The sequence below is a fragment of the Notechis scutatus genome, chromosome 2, assembly GCF_049901735.1.
Source record: "Notechis scutatus isolate UNSWTSFEM ecotype Mainland chromosome 2, rNotScu1.2, whole genome shotgun sequence".
NCBI classification, from domain to species: Eukaryota; Metazoa; Chordata; class Lepidosauria; order Squamata; family Elapidae; genus Notechis; species Notechis scutatus.
The window spans coordinates 11,918,797-11,938,420 of NC_142010.1; the positions used below are offsets into that span (position 1 = coordinate 11,918,797).

At 40.6% G+C, this 19,624-nt stretch overlaps 1 protein-coding gene across 7 annotated transcripts in view; it reads right to left on the reverse strand.

The window, feature by feature from the left end:
- LOC113429383 (uncharacterized) overlaps positions 1-19,624 on the reverse strand; it is a 56,358-nt gene that overhangs the window by 6,604 nt on the left and 30,130 nt on the right. The window contains exons 1-6 of one of the 7 annotated variants that reach the window (XM_087952895.1): positions 11,160-11,339; positions 8,915-9,483; positions 7,116-7,233; positions 6,916-6,998; positions 6,048-6,174; positions 2,282-5,000 (exon numbers count right to left, since the gene is read on the reverse strand). In XM_087952895.1, coding sequence (XP_087809021.1) covers positions 2,899-5,000; positions 6,048-6,174; positions 6,916-6,998; positions 7,116-7,233; positions 8,915-9,316 — 2,832 coding nt within the window. In that variant the 5' untranslated portion in view covers positions 9,317-9,483; positions 11,160-11,339 and the 3' untranslated portion in view covers positions 2,282-2,898. Of the gene's footprint in view, positions 1-2,281; positions 5,001-6,047; positions 6,175-6,915; positions 6,999-7,115; positions 7,234-8,914; positions 9,484-11,159; positions 11,340-13,492; positions 17,688-18,577; positions 18,705-19,624 lie in introns of those variants that run through there. The other 6 variants (XM_087952896.1, XM_087952894.1, XM_087952899.1 and 3 more) reach the window with 6 other exon arrangements.

Below are 19,624 nucleotides of genomic sequence, written 5' to 3' on the forward strand. Positions count from 1 at the left end.
GACACACAAAGAATTTGTCGTGGTGCATATGTGCTCTCAGTGCACATAAAAGATACATTCGTCAAGAATCATAATGTACAATAATAATAGTCATAGGGTACAATAAGCAATCAAATCATACTAGGAAATGGTCAATAAAAATCGTTAGGATGCAAGCAACAAGGTTACAGTCATACAGTCATAAGTGGGAGGAGATGGGTGAAAGGATGGATGAGAGGATTAATAGTAATAGTAATGCAGACTTAATAGTTTGACAGTGTTGACAGAATTGTTTAGCAGAGCGATGGCGTTCAGGAAAAAACTGTTGTGTGTAGTTGTTCTGGTGTGCAGTGCTCTATAGCGTCGTTTTGAGGGTAGGAGTTGAAACAGTTTATGTCCAGGATGTGAAGAGTCTGTAAATATTTTCACAGGCCTCTTTTTGACTCATGCAGTATACAGGTCCTCAATGGAAGGCAGGTTGGTAGTAATTTGTTTTTTCTGCAATGCTAATTAGACAGACTCAATAATTCCTCTGTAGAACTGTATCAACAATTCCTTGGGCAATTTGAGCTTTCTGAGTTGGAGCAGAAAGAACATTTTTGTTGTGCTTTTTTGATGATGTTTTTGATGTTAGGTGTCCATTTTAGGTTTTGTGATATGATAAAGCCTAGAAATTTAAAGGTATCTATTGTTGATATTGTGTTGTGTAGTATTGTAAGAGGTGGTGGTATGAGAGGGTTTCTCATAAAGTCTACCACCTCCTGTCTGTATGCGGATTCATCCTCTCGAATGAGACGAATTGTTGTATCATCTGCAAACGTCAGGAGTTTAACAGATAGATCATTTGAGATGCAGTCTTTGGTATATAGGGAGAAGTGGAGAGAGCACACAGCCTTGGGGTGGGGGGCTACCTAATTGTACAGGTATCTGATGTGATTCTGCCTAGTTTCACCTGCTGCTTCCTGTCTGCTAGGAAGCTTATGATCCACTTACAAGTGTGTTCAGGTACCACTAGCTGATTTAGTTTAGTTAGAAGAATGTCTGGATTGATGGTATTGAATGCTGAAGTGAAGTCTACCAAGAGGACCCTTGCGTAGGTATTTGGAGATTCAAGGTGCTGCAGGATATAGTGCAGAGCCATATTAACAGCATCATCTGTCAATCTGTTTCCTCAGTATGCAAACTGCATGGGATCTAACAGCGGATCCGTGATGGTTTTCAGGTGGGACAGCACTAGCCTTTCAAAAGTTTTCATAATTACAGAGCAACTGGTCTGTAGTCATTTAGATCCCTGATGGAGGGCTTCTTTGGCACTGGGATGATAGTAGAGCGTTTGAAGCAAAAAGGAACATAGCACATATCTTATGATGTATTGAAGATTTGGGTAAAGATGGGGGCCAATTGGTCAGCACAGACTTTTAAGCAAGGAGTTATCTTGTCTGGGCCTGGTGCTTTTCCAGGCTTTTGTCTGTGAAATAGATCTTGCAATTTTTTTTTCTGTGATCACCAGAGATTTTGAACCCAATGGGTTGGGGTCAGTTGTTGGATTATTATGACGAGTATTACTAAACATAAATATTGCTTTTGTTGAGAAAGAATCTCAACAACTATACCAGTGGTAGAAGGGCATCATGTAGGGTATCGAATCTTCCAACGGGTTCGAGTCTCAGCTGGTGCATGACTTTCTTCATCTTTTACCTTACTGGGAGCTAAAGGGGTAAACCATAACCTTGTTTTCCTGATGTCTTACCTTGGGAAAAGCCCCAGCGCTGAAAAGCTCCCTTTGCCATTCCATCATTGTTAGTTTAAAAATCTTTCTGGAAGCTAGTACCCAGACAAAAACACAGAATTCTTTTAAGAGAGGACGGTTCTGATGCATCCGTCTAGAACAGGCTTGTCCAACCCGCGGCCCACGGGCCACATGCAGCCCAGGTCGCCTTGTAATGCGGCCCAGTGCCCACCCCAACCTTCTGGCAAGAGCCAGCAAGGAGGAGGAGGAGAGGCAGGCGCGAGGCGGGGCGAGGCGAGCGCCACGCCAAGCAGCAACAGAAAAGGCGGGCGCCGCCTTTGCTGCTTCCGCCGCCGCCGCTTCTGCCCCCGCCGCCGCCCCGCAAAATTTGGCCGGAAAATTAATAAAAAATAAATAAATTTTAATAAATAATTAATAATAAATAATAAAAATAATTTATTATTTATTATATAATTTTATAATATAATTATTTTATAATAATTTATTATATGTGCGGCCCAAACCAAATTTTCATCTTCAAATGTGGCCCAGGGAAGGTGAAAGGTTGGACACCCCTGGTCTAGAAGTTCTAAGTCCATCAACTCCCAATACACCCTGCTGATAAAGGAAACTGGAATAATTACCTATTTGGATCAGTTGACTTTTAGCTAGCAGAAGCTGTGAATTGTCAGCCTGAGGGAGGTGGAAAAGAGTATACCATTTATTTGGATTATTACTCAAATGGTCCTTGCATGGGATTTTAGACCATTATAGGTAGTCCTCAATTTACAACAATTCATTTAGTCATTGTTCAAAGTTATACCACTACTGAAAAAAATTGACACAACCCTTTTTCAAATGTATGACCATTGTGGCATCCCCATGGTCATCTGATCAAATTTCATTTTGATCAGTTTTCAGATTTGCTTGGTAATTGACTCATATTTATGACAGTTGCAGTTTTCCTAAGCCATGTGATCACTTTTTGTGACTTTCTGACAAGCAAAGCAAACAGGGAAGCCAGATTCATTTCACAACAGCGTTATTAACTTACCAACAGAGATTCACTTTGTCAAGAAGAGTCGTAAAACGAGGTAAAACTCACTTAACTGTCTCAGCAACAGAAATTTTCAAGCTCAATTGCAGGCATACGCCAAGGACTACCTGGATTTCTATTGAAGCACTTCTCTTCATTGATATGGTTTCTTCCCTGTGTGGATCCTTTTATGCTTACTAAGAGCAGAATTCCACCTAAAGTCCTTTCCACATTCCACACATTTATATGGCTTCTCTCCAGTGTGAATCCTCTTATGGGAATCAAGATGTTTGCTGCCACTAAAGGTCTTTCCACACTCCATACATTTATAAGGTCTTTCGCCTTTGTGATTCATTTGATGCATTGTATAAGACTTAGAATAACGGAAGGTCTTTCCACACTCCATGCATTGATAGGGTTTCTCTCCTGTGTGGATCCTCTTATGGGAGGCAAGATAACAACTCCTATTAAAACCCTTTCCACACTCCATGCATTTATAAGGTCTTTCTCCTTTGTGATTCCTTTGATGGATTTTAAGGGAGCTATGATGCGAGAAGATCTTTCCGCACTCCACACAATGATATGGCTTCTCTTCTCTGTGGATCATCTTATGGGCATTAAGATGACTGGTACAAGTAAAGCTCTTTCCACACTCCATGCATTTATAAGGTCTTTCGCCTTTGTGATTCATTTGATGCATTCTAAAAGACTTAGAATAACGGAAGGTCTTTCCACACTCCATGCATTGATAGGGTTTCTCTCCTGTGTGGATCCTCTTATGGGAGGCAAGATAACAACTCCTATAAAACCCCTTTCCACACTCCATGCATTTGTAAGGTCTTTCTCCTTTGTGATTCCTTTGATGGATTATAAGGGAGCTATGATGCGAGAAGTTCTTTCCACATTCCTTGCATTGATATGGCTTCTCTCCTGTGTGGCTCCTCTTATGGGAATTCAGACGAGTGCTAGAAGGAAAGGTCTTTCCACACTGCATGCACTGATATGGTTTCTCTCCTGTGTGGATCCTCTTATGGGAACGGAGATTACCACTACATGTGAAGCTCTTTCCACACTCCAAGCACTGATATGGTTTCTCTCCTGTGTGGATCCTCTTATGGGAAGTAAGACGACTTCTACAGCGAAAAGTCTTTCCACACTGCATGCATTGATATGGTTTCTCTCCTGTGTGGATCCTCTGATGAAAACTGAGACGACTACTGAAAGGAAAGCTCTTTCCACACTCCATGCATTGATATGGTTTCTCTCCTGTGTGGATCCTCTGATGGGAATTAAGTTCACTGTTGCAGGTAAAGGTCTTTCCACACTGCATGCATTGATATGGTTTCTCTCCTGTGTGGATCCTCTGATGGGAACTGAGACTACTACTGCAAGTAAAACCCTTTCCACACTGCATGCATTGATATGGTTTCTCTCCTGTGTGGATCCTCTTATGGTAATTGAGACCACTACTGAAAGTAAACCTCTTTCCACACTCCATGCATTGATATGGTTTCTCTCCTGTGTGGATCCTCTTATGGGAAGTAAGATTACTACTCTGCCTAAAAGCCTTTCCACACTCCATGCACTGATATGGTCTCTCTCTTGTGTGGATTCTCATATGGGAATTCAGATCACTGCTACAGGGAAAGGTCTTTCCACACTGCATGCATTGATATGGCTTCTCTCCTGTGTGGATCCTCATATGGCAATTAAGACGGCTGCTACAGGGAAAGGTCTTTCCACACTGCATGCACTGATATGGTTTCTCTCCTTTGTGGATACTCTTATGGTAACTAAGACCACTATTGAAAGTAAAGCTCTTTCCACACTCCATGCATTGATATGGTTTTTCTCCTGTATGAATTCTCATATGAGAATTAAGATCTCTGCTACAGGGAAAGGTCTTTCCACACTCCATACATTGATATGGTTTCTCTCCTGTGTGGATCTTCTTATGGGAATTAAGACGACTGCTACAGGGAAAGGTCTTTCCACATTCCATGCACTGATATGGTTTCTCTCCTGTGTGGATCCTCTTATGCGAATTGAGACTACTAGTGCGAGTAAAGGTCTTTCCACATTCCGTGCACTGATATGGCTTCTCTCCTGTGTGGATCCTCTTATGGGAATTGAGACTACTGCTTTGGGTGTACATCTTTCCACACTCCATGCATTGATATCGCTTCTCTTTCCCCTCTTTCAAATGGATCGCTTGGCATTTCTCCTTACAATTCTTATTCTTCTGCCCATTATAGCCTTAAAAAAGAAAAATGAAAACAATGAAAACATAAGAGAACAATCAAAACTTGTCTTCTGAAATTTAGCCAAAGAATCATCAATATATTTTGGCTGATTTACTGGCAAACATGATGATTCCAAACTACGACTTTAGCAAGGAAACTCTTCCAAATGTACCCCTACTGTTATTCATATAACCAGATTGGATCACATCACAATGAATCTAAGACAGAACCTAATCTTTGATCTGTAACTATTCCATGGGGCCACAAACTCCTGAAGTCCATTGGACACGGTATCATGCTGGGTCAACAACATTCCTACCAGCTCCTCAACATCATTGGAAGTCTCATCCCCACTTGTCTGCAGAGCAGAATCTTTGAATGCCAAGGGGAAATTCTGCGTGGCAATAGCTCCCCACCCTCAATTAGGCTGATGTTGAACACAAAAGAGCACCTCTGGGAAAAGGGACATTCTACTCTGGACCCATCCAATCTTGGTTATAGCAGCTCAGGGCCAACAGGAGCCTAGAGATGAGATTCAGGAGTAAGCAGGACCTTGCTCACGAGAGCCACACCATCTCTGCAGCCTATCCCTCAGATTCTTCTGCGGCATGGAAATGAATATGTAATATTTTATAAGCAGAAAGCATTAAAACAAACATATCCATATAAAAAGAGAGGCTATGCAGTTTTCAAAATTTTCTTTCAATAAATTTCCTTCTTCCATAAAGTCACTTTGGTCAAAGTGTTAAGGCACAAGGCTAGAAACTAGGTCAGTGAGTTCTAGTTCAGCATTAGGGATGAATGCTGGCTGGGTGACTTTGGGTCAGTCTCCCTCTGCTCAACCCATCTATCTCACAGGATTGCTGTTGTAGGGAAAACAGCAGGAGGAAGGAATATTGAGTTTTTCCACTGCCTTTATTATTTACAAAAAATAAAAGGAAGATATAAATAAATGTTTTTAACCACTTATTTCCCTAAACCTATTTTTAAGTAAAATCTAAGCCACTCTCTCAGACCCCATGTCATTTCTATGTTTCTGAGCAGACATAGGGATTCTTACCCAGAGAAGCCAGATTCCTGGAATTCTCCAGCATGACTGCTCTATAGAGCTCTTTTTGGTCAGCATCCAGTTGAGACCACTCCTCCTTGGAGAAATACACAGCCACGTCCTCAAAAGACACACCACCCTGAACAATGAAACAAGTTTTCCTTTTAACAGATCATGTCAATTCAAGGAGAGAGATCCAGTGAACAAAATGGGCATCTTGTGCAGTATTCAGAATGAGATCTCACTGCTTTTGACTGATGGCACAACTGAAGCCCATTCGATCATGTTGGAAGTATGTGGAATGCCTTTCCGTGTAGCCAACTAAAATACTTTTCTTGGTCAATTGTTAGTTGGGTCTCAAATTCATTAGTTATCAGTGGTTCCAGTTCTTCCTAGGATGTGCAATGCCAATTACTGGCAATACCCACCTGGCATTTTTGCCAATGGGTTACTTTATCCACTGAGGGGCAAATGTAACCCAACTCCACACCTAGCTGAAGGTGTCAGCAGAGTTTGTAACAGGATATGTCTATGGAGATTCTAAATCAAAAGGTCAGGGTTGTCCCAAAGATGCTTTTGAAAAGGGAACAAAAAAAGCATTTTTTGTAATGATATGTGAGAATGACCCGGGGAGGAAGAGTGACATGAATGACTATTGAATGCTGACAATAGTCTGGTCAAATAAATCTGTGAAGCAGAAATGATGGAGAAAGTGGGAAAAGACCCTTAAGAAGGGAAAAATAGGCTAAACTAAATATGAATTTTGAATCTAATATCATATTCATGTTATTTAGAAACAGCAATTTATTACATTGAACTCTAGAACCAAATGAAACCCTTTCAAGATTCATGGATCTTTTCCGATGTTTCTTCTCCTTACCTGAAATAGCGGTTCAGCCAATCCTCCAGCTCCACCACAAAGACGAGGTGATTCAAAAAATTCCAGGGACAGTTTTCTACTCTCTGTGAGAAAGAGAAAAAATGGTGGAAGGAGATTTGTTACAGACGTTCCAATCAAGAGGAGCAAAAGAATCAGCTAAATGTTGAAATCTCATATCGCACAGAAAGAGCTTTTCTTACCTGGTGTGGTGTCCTGACTTCCATCTTTGCGTAAGTGCTCCCTCAACAGCAGCTCTTGAGAAGGTTTGAATGAATCTTGCCTCCCCTTGGGATACTCTGTCATAGCTTCCAAGGATTTCTGGACATGATGTGAGATGAGAAACAAAGAAAGACACTAAGGAATTTTCATACTGCACCTTTAAACTAGCAGACCCAAATGTCCATTTGCGAAATTAGGAAGAGAATGGAAGAATTTCCCCAAACACATCCTCTGGAAGAAAAAATGGAACAACTGTAAAGTCATGGAATCAATTATTAACCAATCCATCATCCTCCACTTAGAGACAAACAACCTACTCTCCAATAAACAATTTGGTTTCAGAAAAAACCTATCCTGTAATCTGCAACTCTTACACTGCAAAAACATATGGACGACACAACTCGACCAGGGCAAAGCAATAGACGCAATCTACATAGACTTCTGTAAAACCTTTGATTCAGTGGTACACGACAAACTACTCCTAAAAATAAAATCCTATGGTATCTCTGGACAACTGAATAACTGGATAGAAGCATTCCTGGCAAACAGACAACAAATGGTCAAAATTGGGAGCGTCCTATCAAACTCTGTACCTGTCAATAGTGGTGTCCCCCAAGGCAGTGTTCTAGGACCAACTCTCTTCATACTCTACATAAATGACCTCTGCGATCATATTAAGAGCAATTGCGTTCTTTTCGCTGATGATGTAAAGCTGTCCAACACCACAGACAATACTGCTACCCTACAAAAAGATCTCGACTATGTATCAGAATGGTCAAACAAATGGCAACTTCAAATCTCAACAAATAAATGCTCTGTTTTACATATTGGCAAAAAAAATCAGAAAATAAAATACAAGCTGAATAGTCAAGATCTTGTTGATGACCCAAGCTCTGTAAAGGACCTTGGAATACTCACCTCTAATGATCTAAGTGCTAAAGCCCACTGCAACTACACAGCCAAAAAGGCATTAAGAGTTGTTAACCTAATCCTACGTAGCTTTTTCTCTGGTAATATCACACTACTAACCAGAGCATACAAAACATTTGCTAGACCAATACTCGAATACAGTTCATCAGTCTGGAACCCACATTACATATCTGATATTAGCACAATTGAGAAAGTCCAGAAATATTTCACAAGAAGAGTTCTCCACTCCTCCACTCGCTGTAGAATACCTTATGCCACCAGACTTGAAATTCTAGAACTAGAAAACCTTGAATTACGCCGTCTTCGGTCTGATTTAAGCATGGTATATAAAATCATACATTGCAATGTCCTACCTGTCAATGAATACTTCAGCTTCAACCATAACAACACAAGAGCACACAATAGATACAAACTCAATGTTAACCGCACCAAACTTGATTGCAGGAAATATGACTTCAGCAATAGAGTGGTCAATGTCTGGAATACTCTACCCGACTCTGTAGTTTCTTCCCCAAACCCCAAAAACGTTAACCTTAGACTGTCTACTATTGACCTCACCCCTTTCCTAAGAGGTCTGTAGGGGGCGTGCATAAGCGCACCAACGTGCCTACCGTCCCTGTCCTATTGTTTCTCTTATTCTTCTTTTATTTTTCTTATATGTACCCATTTCATGTATTCACAACTATGTATACACTTATACTTATTATCTTGTAAACAATTGGCAAATCAAATAAATAAATAAAAATAAAAACTGGCCTCAGGTAATAATAATCCCAGAAAACTCTGCCAAAAGGGAATTGACAAATTCAGAGAGATTCTCTTTGGAGCTGAAGTCATTACATTCTCATACCTGCATCTTTTCCGACTCCTGGGCCAGGAGGAAGCCTTCGGCCAGGGCCACCGCCTGAGAAGTGGTCTCTGCTCCACACTCCCACACCCATTTCTCCATCTCTGGGGGAAGGAGAGAAAGGAACTGCTTCAGGAGCACCAAGTCCAGTATCTGAGTCCTTGTGTGTCTTTCCGGCTGCAGCCATTGACGGCAAAGCTGGTGAAGCCTACTGCAAACATCCCGGGGACTCTTATCTTCCTGGAACTGGACTTTGCTGAAGTGACAACATTGGACCTCTGAAATGCTGGCTTCCTCTTCTTGGCTCTTCTCCCCAGGACTTGTTGCATTCTTTCCACAGTTCCAAGGCTGAGTAACTGGAGGGTCTTTTCCAACACCCGCATCTGCTAGGCGTTGTGCCTCCATTTTTTCTCTGGTCTCTAATCCAACTCCAAAATGGATGGATGGATCTCCCAAGTTTTACTAATCAGAAGACAGACGTCTGGCCAAATCTCCTAAAGGCCATTCAGCTTTCTTTCCTCACAAGGTACTTTGGAATCCAGTAAACCAGGCAAGATTTCCAACTTATATATCTGAAATGGAAAACAAAGGAAACTTCCAGAAATACAGGCTGAGCAACTTAACTGAGCATCCACAAAAACCCAAATAAGAAATTCTTATGAACCCAACAATATCTGGAAAGAGGGACGAAATCTTACTAGTTGGTAAACTAATATATCTGCGTGTAGAAAAAATTCTGTAGCAACCTTCTGCATTAACTTTGATCAAGGACTAAAATTTGGATGCATAAATTTAAAACATTCCTTGTTTTCTAATTCCTACTTATTTAAATAATGTTGATGGCTGCTTGCAACGTTAAAAACAACCTTTGTACAATTCAGATCATAAATGTCTCAGGTCACAAACAGCCAGTCAGATGAGTGGCTTTCTAAATCCATTTTATAGGTAAATCATTCAATATTTGAACTTCCAGTATAACTCTAGATAGCAGCTCCCGATTAACTTCCTGGTATATGCAGTACGCCATTTGCAGATCTGTACATTGGGGGAACAAAACAACCACTTCATAAACACATGGCACAACATAGGAAAACAAATAAATCAGGAGAAGATTCAGCAGTCCATCTGTAAGGTCTTGCCTCTCCAACTCTTCGCAAGAAAGCAGGATTCTTTGAAACTCAAGTTTTTCCAAAAGGAGGTGATTTTTTTGAAAGGTTTGTGATAGCATGAGATCTAGGCAGGAATTAAATCTTCTCACTTAAAAAACAGCAATTTAAAGCAGTGCAAACAAAACCCCTGCCACAGCACAGCAATGCAGGAAACAAAATTCATATAGACATCTCTCCAAGCAGGAAATGGAAAAAGAAACTTCATATAGAGATTCCCTCCAATCCTCTTCCCTTCCACCAGAATACCAGCGCCCCAATACAAATATATGGGACCTGACACCATCTGCATTTAAAAGGCAAAACATGAAAGTGCACATTTTGGGCAGAGAGCACTGCTGGTTTGAAAGAGGGTTCAAAGAGGCCATAGATGTCAAAATTGAACAGCCCTTTCTCAATAGAGGGGGAGGGATAATCTATCATCATCTATCTCCAGTCTAACACACAAGACTTCTCAACAGTTCCAGGAAGACTCCACACCCTTCTGCACCACTCAGGTGACTCTGAAGACACAACTCCAGGTGGCCTTTAGGACTAGCTAACAGAATGCAAATGACCAGCTGTCTGCAAGGAGGGTACATCCATCCATTCCCCCCCAAGCGTCTTGGATGAGAAGCAAAAGTCTTCTAAGAAAAACAAGAAAGTCCAGTTGCCTCTTGAAAAAGCACGTTTGGGACAACCCAACAAACCACCATTCAATGAAAACAGAATAATACCCGAATCAACAAAGCATTTACGGCTTAACTTGATGCTTTGATGCAGGCATCTCCTGGAAAGAGGTTTCTCACGTTTCACTTAATTCTAAATGGCTCCAACCTTATTATCTTGTAAACAATTGACAAATCAAATAAATAAATAAAAATAAATAAATAAATAAAACCTTTTTCACTGTCCCAAATTTCCTCCTGGAGGCAACACAGCGGGACCGTAGCTTTCGATTTCTTCCCTGCTTGCCCCGTCCATGCTCAGGGGCGGCAGGGGAACATGGGGACAAGGGGCTCCTCACTTTCCAGGACTCCGTACTTGATGAAGTTTTGCGTCTCGGTCCAGCCCTTGGAAGAACAATCCCCCCTCCCACTTACTGAACTCCGGAGTCAGGTCTTGATCTCCCTCCGTGCAAGGCTTCCTTGCAGCCTCTTGGACTGCTGGAAAGGCTCGGCCTAAGGCTCGCAGCGAGGGAGGGGCGGGTCGAGAGGCAGCAGAATCGGGCACTGTAGAAAGGGCGGACGTACTTTCACCCTTCCCCGCAAAATGCCCCGCGAGACTCTGGTGAAAGAGCGCATGCTCAGTTCTCTCCTGAAACGTGTAAGGGGCGACCTGCCTTTCCAACGGCTACCTGGGGAGCCCCCTGGTGGATCCTGCGTGCAACGCCAAATGGACCCTGAGAGGGCGAAGGGCAGATCGTCATGTTCCATGAGGTCTTGGGATGATGGGCATGGGAGTAAAAGGAAAGACTCCCTCTGCCTGTCTGCAGCAATTTCTACACTTTCTTTTTTTTTAAACGTCTCAGAATGCTCTTTGATCTTGTGAATATTGAGAAAATCTCTGCAGAGGCTCAAAAGGAACAGGAGCCTCTCTTCGAAGCCCAGATTTGTATCATGTGGTTGTTGGCAAAGTCAGCCCTGAAGTAAGAGGGCTGGCAGTCACAGGATGGGGGGGAAGTGAAGGCTTAAGAAAATTAAGATTTGTATTGATGTTTTATTTCCATTATTTCAGCTGCCTTTTCAAATTCATGCCTCTGGGCAGTTAACAGCGATTCAGAGCAGCAAGTTGGTTCAAAACAGCAAGTTGCGCCAGCAAAAATGAGAGGAATCCTAAAGAAAGGATCTCCCAAAGAAACAAGTTTCAAAATGGACAGATAGATAAAACTTACGGAAGTTTTAGAAATTTTACCTCAAAACACGGCACCATGATGGAGATGAATGGGAGAATGGTGTCTCATAGGTGACTGGAGGAAAAGTGGAATTAGAAAATGAAGGAAGGCAAATCTGTGAAGTACATATACAGTTCAAATTCCATGAGGTAAAAAAGAAGAATGGCTTTGTTTCGGTTTTTCACTAGGAAAGATAGTGCAGGAAATATGAGTAGGAAGTTGAAAGACAATGTCAGTTAACTGTACAAAACAAAGTACCAATTTTCTTCTAGTCAAAAGAGTTAAAGATTCCCAAGGTTTGAAGAGATTAGTGTGGATTAGAATGTGACAGTGCAAGAACAACAGAGATTTATCTACATTAATGAAAGAAAGAAATGGGGGAAATAGTTAAGCAATTTAAAAAGAATGGAATTAACTTCTCTCTCTTGCCAAAAACCTGGTTCTTTTCAGCTGACTCTTCTCAGTCTTCTATAATGGAGAAAATTGACATAGTGGCTACAAAACTAAGATTGATGCCCTTTTACCAGTTTGGTCCAGAACCATAAATGAGCATTATTTGAATAAATAGCTTCAAACTGGCCTGAGTCTCTGAAAACCTGAAGTGTTCCCCCACTTCAAATCCTTACAAAAGTTTTCCTGTTTTTAATTTTTGATAACACTAGAATTTAAAATTATCTCATAAATAACCATAGCAGGGATATTTAATTTTATTTATACCCACAATTGTTATTCAATTCTAATTAAAATCCAATTAACTTTAAGTCCAATTTATTAAAATTGAATTTAGAGATTTCCTTATTATCATGTCATAAAGACAAAATAGCAATTGCTATAGCACTTAAACTTATATATCGCTTCATAGTGCTTTACAAAACTCCATAAACGGGCTATAGAATCGGGATATTGCCCCCAACAATCTGGGTCCTCATTTTATAGGCCTCAGAAGAAGGGAAGGTTCAATCAACCTTGAGCCGGTCAAAATCGAATTCCTGGCAGTCAGCAGAACTAGCTTGCAATCTAACCACTGCACCACCATGTCTCTAATGCTTCAAAAAATGTATTTGAACATGGATTTCACTTCTCATTCTGGTCTCTTTTGTGAGATGAATTCCTCATCCTGAAACTTTTCACATGATACATTGATATATATGTGATTTTGTTCTATTCCTCTTGCTTGAATTGTTATATTCCAAAGATAGATAGTTGTCAACTTGGAACAAATGACCGTTCGAAATTACAATGGCATTGTAAAAGATGACTTATGACCATTTTCCACTCTTATGACCATTGAAGTATGATCATAATCTACATTTGGAGGTTTGACAAGTGACTCACATTTATGACGGTTGTAGTGTCCAAGGTTCACATGATCAGCTTTTGCGCCATTCTGACAAAGTCAATGGGGAAGCCAGATTCACTTAACAACCACGATACTAATTTAATATACAAAGAGAATAATACCTGAATCAACAAACCATTTACACCTTAACATGATGTTTTGATGCAGGCATCTCCTGGAAAGAGGTTTCTCACTTTTCAAAGAAGAGGTACTTTTATTAGGAGAACCAAATGCAACAAGTTTCAGGCAAGATCTGAGGTAAAAGCTCATGAAGCAGCAGATTGAAACAAATTGTAGAGCCCAACTTCCCTAGTAACTAGGCAACCAGAGGGCAACCACCAGCCAGGAAATATTTTGATAAAGTCTTTGATTCAAGTACATCGCCTCTGGCTGCTGCATACCAAAACTAGAAGAAATGACCTTGGAGAGATAAGCAAAGCCCAGCCAGTTTCAGAAAGGCTGTCTAGGGTTTGTTCTGCATTCTGTCTTGGTGAGATTGCCAAACCCTCACTTCCTGTAAAGGGCTTCTGCAGGAACCTGGAATTACCTGTTTATCCTGCAGAAACCTTTGGCCATGAAAGGAATAAGATTCCCAGTTGTACAATGCTGGGAAGCATCACTCGGCTTTTCTAACTTGCAATCGGTATACAAGCTGTGGCTGAACTTGTCCTTGATTTCTTGGGAGGAACCAAAATGAAGAAATAATTTTCTGATTTCCCTTCTCTTGGGACTTCTCCCACTTTTTAATTCCGGGAGGTAAATCTAATAAAGCAGATGGCTAAATATATAAGTCTGGCATAAAAAAGTATTGGGAGAATGGGAACTGCAGTCCCAAGATGAGGAACCCAATGGATTCCATCACCTTCATCTTTTGTTCAACTCGTAAAGCAAGTCCCTGGTTGGGGTTCAACACTTAATAATAGTCATAGGATACAACAAGCAATCAAATCACATTACGAAACAATAAAATTGTTAGGATGCAAACAACAAGATTACAGTCATACAGTCATAAGTAGGAGGAGATGGGTGAAAGGAAGGATGGGAAGATTAATAGTAATAGTAGTGCAAACTTAGTAAATAGTTCGACAGTGTTGAGGGAATTATTTGTTTAGCAGAGTGATGGCGTTTGGGAAAAAACTGTTCTTGTGTGTAGTTGTTCTGGTGTGCAGTGCTCTATAGCATCATTTTGAGGGTAAGAATTGAAACAGTTTATGTCCAGGATGTGAGGGGTCTGTAAATATTTCCACAGCCCTCTAACTACAGGTGCTCGATGGAAGGCAGGTTGGTAGTAATTGTTTTTTCTGCAGTCCTAATTACTTTCTCTAAGTCTGTGTCTGTCTTGTTGGGTTGCAGAACCAAACCAGCTATAGAGGTGCAGACAGACTCAATAATTCCTCTGTACAACTGTATCAGCAGCTCCTTGAGCAGTTTGAACTTTCTGAGTTGGCGCAGAAAGGACATTCCTAGTTGTAATTTTTTGATGATGTTTCGGATGTTAGGTGTCCATTTTAGGTCTTGTGAGATGATAGAACCTAGAAATTTAAAAGTCTCTATTGTTCATACTGTGTTGTCTAGTATTGTAAGTGGTAGTAGTATGGAAGGGTTTCTCCTAAAGTCTACCACCAATTTCTACAGTTCTGAGTGTTTTCAGTTCCAGATTGTTCTGGTTGCACCACAAGGCTAGTTGTTCAACCTCTTGTCTGTATGCGGATTCATCTTTCTCTCGAATGAGGCCAATCACTGTTGTATCACCTGCAAACTTTAGGAGTTTAACAGATGGATCATTTGAGATGCAGTCTTTGGTATATAGGGAGAAGTGGAGAGAGCACAAAGCCTTGGGGGGTGGGGGCTGTCCTAATTGTACAGGTATCTGATGTGATTCTGCCTAGTTTCACCTGCTGCTTCCTGCCTGATAGGAAGCTTATGATCCACTTACAAATGTGTTCAGGTACCGCTAGCTGGTTTAGTTTAGTTAGAAGAGTGTCTGGAATGATGGTATTGAATGCTGAACTGAAGTCTACAAAGAGGACCTTTGCATAGGTATTTGGAGATTCAAGGTGTTGTTTTCCTAAGCCATGTGATCACCTTTTATGACTTTCTGACAAGCAAAGCCAGTAGGGAAGCCAGATTCATTTCACAACAGCGTTACTAACTTAACAACAGCGATTCACTGTATGAAGGAAAGTCGCAAAACGGTATAAGTCACTTGTCTCAGCAACATAAATTTTCAAGCTCAATTGCAGGCATACACCAAGGACTACCTGGATTTCTATTGAAGCACTTCTCATACTTTCCTTGATTGATATCGTTTCTCCCCTGTGTGGATCTTTTTATGCCTGGTAAGAGCAAAATTCCACCTAAAGTCCTTTCCACATTCCACACATTTATATGGCTTCTCTCCTGTGTGGATCCTCTTGTGGGAATTAAGATTACTGCTACAACTAAAGCTCTTTCCACACTCCATGCATTGATATGGCTTCTCTGCTGTGTGGGTGTTCTTGTGGGAATCAAGAGAACTTGTACAAGTAAAAATCTTTCCACACTCCTTACATTGATATGGTTTCTCTTCTGTATGGATTCTCTTGTGTGCATTAAGATGACTAGTACAAGTAAAGCTCTTTCCACACTCCATGCATTTATAAGGTCTTTCTCCTTTGTGATTCATTTGATGCATTCTAAAAGACTTAGAATAACGAAAGGTCTTTCCACATTCCATGCATTGATAGGGTTTCTCTCCTGTGTGGATCCTCTTATGGGAGGCAAGATAACAACTCCTATAAAAACCCTTTCCACACTCCATGCATTTATAAGGACTTTCTCCTTTGTGATTCCTTTGATGGATTATAAGGGAGCTATGATGCGAAAAGGTCTTTCCACATTCCTTGCATTGAGATGGCTTCTCCCCTGTGTGGCTCCTCTTATGGGAATTCAGACGAGTGCTAGAAGGAAAGGTCTTTCCACACTGCATGCACTGATATGGTTTATCTGCTATATGGACCCTCTTATGGGAACGAAGATTACCACTGCAAGTGAAGCTCTTTCCACACTCCATGCATTGATATGGTTTCTCTCCTGTGTGGATCCTCTTATGGGAAGTAAGACGACTGCTACAGGGAAAGGTCTTTCCACACTGCATGCATTGATATGGTTTCTCTCCTGTGTGGATCCTCTTATGGGAACTGAGACTACTACTGAAAGTAAAACTTTTTCCACACTCCATGCATTGATGTGGTTTTTCTCCTGTGTGGATCCTTTTATGGGAATTAAGATGACTGCTATAGGGAAAGGTCTTTCCACATTGCATACATTGATATAGTTTCTCTCCTGTGTGGATCTTCTGATGGGAATTGAGACTACCTCTGAAAGTAAAGCTCTTTCCACACTCCATGCATTGATATGGCTTCTCTCCTGTGTGAATCCTCTTATGGGAATTAAGACGACTGCTACAGGGAAAGGTCTTTCCACATTGCATGCATTGATATGGTTTCTCCCCTGTATGGATCCTCTTATGGGAACTGAGACTACTACTGAAAGTGAAGCTTTTTCCACACTCCATGCATTGATATGGTTTCTCTCCTGTGTGGATTCTCATATGGGAATTAAGATCACTGCTACAGGGAAAGGACTTTCCACACTGCATGCACTGATACGGTTTCTCTCCTGTGTGGATCTTCTTATGGGAATTGAGACTACTACTGAAAGTAAAGCTCTTTCCACACTCCATGCACTGATATGGCTTCTCTCCTGTGTGGATCCTCTTATGAGAATTAAGACGACTGCTACAGGGAAAGGACTTTCCACACTGCATGCACTGATATGGTTTCTCTCCTGTGTGGATCTTCTTATGGGAATTGAGACTACTACTAAGAGTAAAGCTCTTTCCACACTGCTTGCATTGATATGGTTTCTCTCCTGTGTGGATCCTCTTATGGGAATGGAGTCTACTGCTACAAGGAAAGGTCTTTCCACATTCTATACATTGATATGGTTTCTCTCCTGTGTGGATCCTCTTATGGGAATTGAGATTACTACTGCGAGTAAAGGTCTTTCCACACTCCATGCATTTATAAGGTCTTTCTCCTTTGTGATTGCTTTGATGTCTTATAAGAGAGCTATAATAAGAGAAGCTCTTTCCACATTCCATGCATTGATATAACTTCTTGTCTGTATGGCTAGTTTTATGCTGAATCAGAATGTTTTTCCTCCTAAAGTTCTTTCCACATTCCATGCACTGATATGGCTTCTCTTCTGTGTGGATCCTCTTATGGAAATTGAGACTACTGCTATGAATATATGTCTTTCCACACTCCATGCATTGATATCGCTTCTCTTTCCCCTCTTTCAAATGGATCGCTTGGCCTTCCTCCTTACAATTCTTATTCTTCTGCTCATTATAGCCTTAAAAAAGAAAAATGAAAACTGTAGAAAGAATAGAACAATCAAAACTTTTCTTCTGAAATTCAACCAAAGAATTATCAATATATTTTGGCTTCTTTGTTGGCAAACATGAAGATTCCAAACTAAGATTTTAGCAAGGACCCAATTGCAAATGTATCCCTACTGATTCTCATATAAGAGGACTGGATCACATGATAATGAATCTAAGGCCATCCGGATCTTATCTCTGATGTAGGACTATTCCATGGGGCCACAAACTCTTGAAGTCCATTGGACACTGTATAATGCTGGGTCAACAACATATCTACCACTCCCCAACATCGTTGGAAGTCTCATCCCCACTTATCTGCAGAGCAGAATCTTTGAAAGCCAAGGGAAAATTCTGGATGGCAATAGCTCCCTACCCTCAATTTGGCTGATGTTGAACACAAATGGGCACATCTCAGGGGACATTCTTCTCATGGACCCATCCAGTCTTGGTTATACTGGCCCAGGGCCACCAGGGGCCTAGAGATGAGATTCAGGAGAAGGCAGGAGCTTGCTCAAGCGAGCCACACCATTTCTGCAGCCTATCCCTCAGACTCTTGCATCAGCCTAGAAACTAGGTCAGTGACTTCTAATTCAGCATTAGGGATGAATGCTGGCTGTGTTACTTTAGGCAAATCTCTCTCAGCTCAACCCATCTCACAGGATTGCTGTTGTAGGGAAAACAGGCGGAAGGAATATTGAGTTTATCCACTGCCTTTATTATTTACAAAAAATAAAGGCAAGATATAAATAAATGGTTTTTTATCACTTATTTCTCTAAACCTATTTTTAAATAACACCTAAGCCCCGCTCTCGTACCCCATGATATTTCTATGTTTCTGAACATAGATAGTGATTCTTACCCAGAGAAGCCAGATTCCTGGAATTCTCCAGCATGACTTCTCTGTGGAGCGCTTTTTGGTCAGCATCCAGTTGAGACCACTCCTCCTTGGAGAAATACACGGCCACTTCCTCAAAAGACACACCACCCTGAACAATGAAACAAGTTTTCCTTTTAACAGATAATGTTAGAGAGAGATCCAGTGAACAAAATGGGCAGGAAAAGCAGGAAGCATTGATTTTCCTAGATGCTGAGAAGGCATTCGATAATCTCAGCTGTTCTTGATCCAAAAGGTCAAAACTATGGAATTTGTAAATAAATTTAAGGAAATGATAGGTACAATTTATTCAAACCAAAAAGCTAAGGTAATTATAAATGGGGAGTGCTGAAAATTTTAAGTTTATGAAAGGTGTTAGGCAGGGATGTCCAATGTCGCCTCTGCTTTTTATCTTGACCATGGAAGTGCTTTTAAATCAGATCAGACAAAGAAAGATAATTGGACTGAAGAGTAAAAAAGAAGAATATAAAGTACAGGCATTTGTGGACGACTTGGTGTTTTTTGTTGAAGAACCAATGGAGTTAGGGGCCTATCTAATTCAAGAATTAGAAGAATATGGGGCGGTAGCAGGATTAAAAATTAATAAAGACAAAACAAAAGTAATAACCAAAAACATGATAGAAAGTCAGAAAAAAGAATTGGAAAGGAAATTGGGACTACAAAGTGTCAAAAAACTTAAATATCTAGGAATTTGGTTAACAGGAAGATGTTCTTCCATAAAAGAGGATAATTATATGAAATTACTTTTACGGATAAAGAAAGACTTGACCAATTGGGAAAATTACAATTATCACTATTAGGCCGAATAGCAGCTATAAAAATGAATATACTACTGAAATTATTATACTATTTTCAAACAATACCTATAAAATTGGATAAGAAAATTTTTCAGGAATTACATGAGATGGTAATGAAATTTATATGGATGGGGAAAAAAGCACGAATAAAATTGAAGACGTTACAGGATAGTAGAACCAGAGGTGGCAAGCAGCAATCTTACTATGGGTTAAG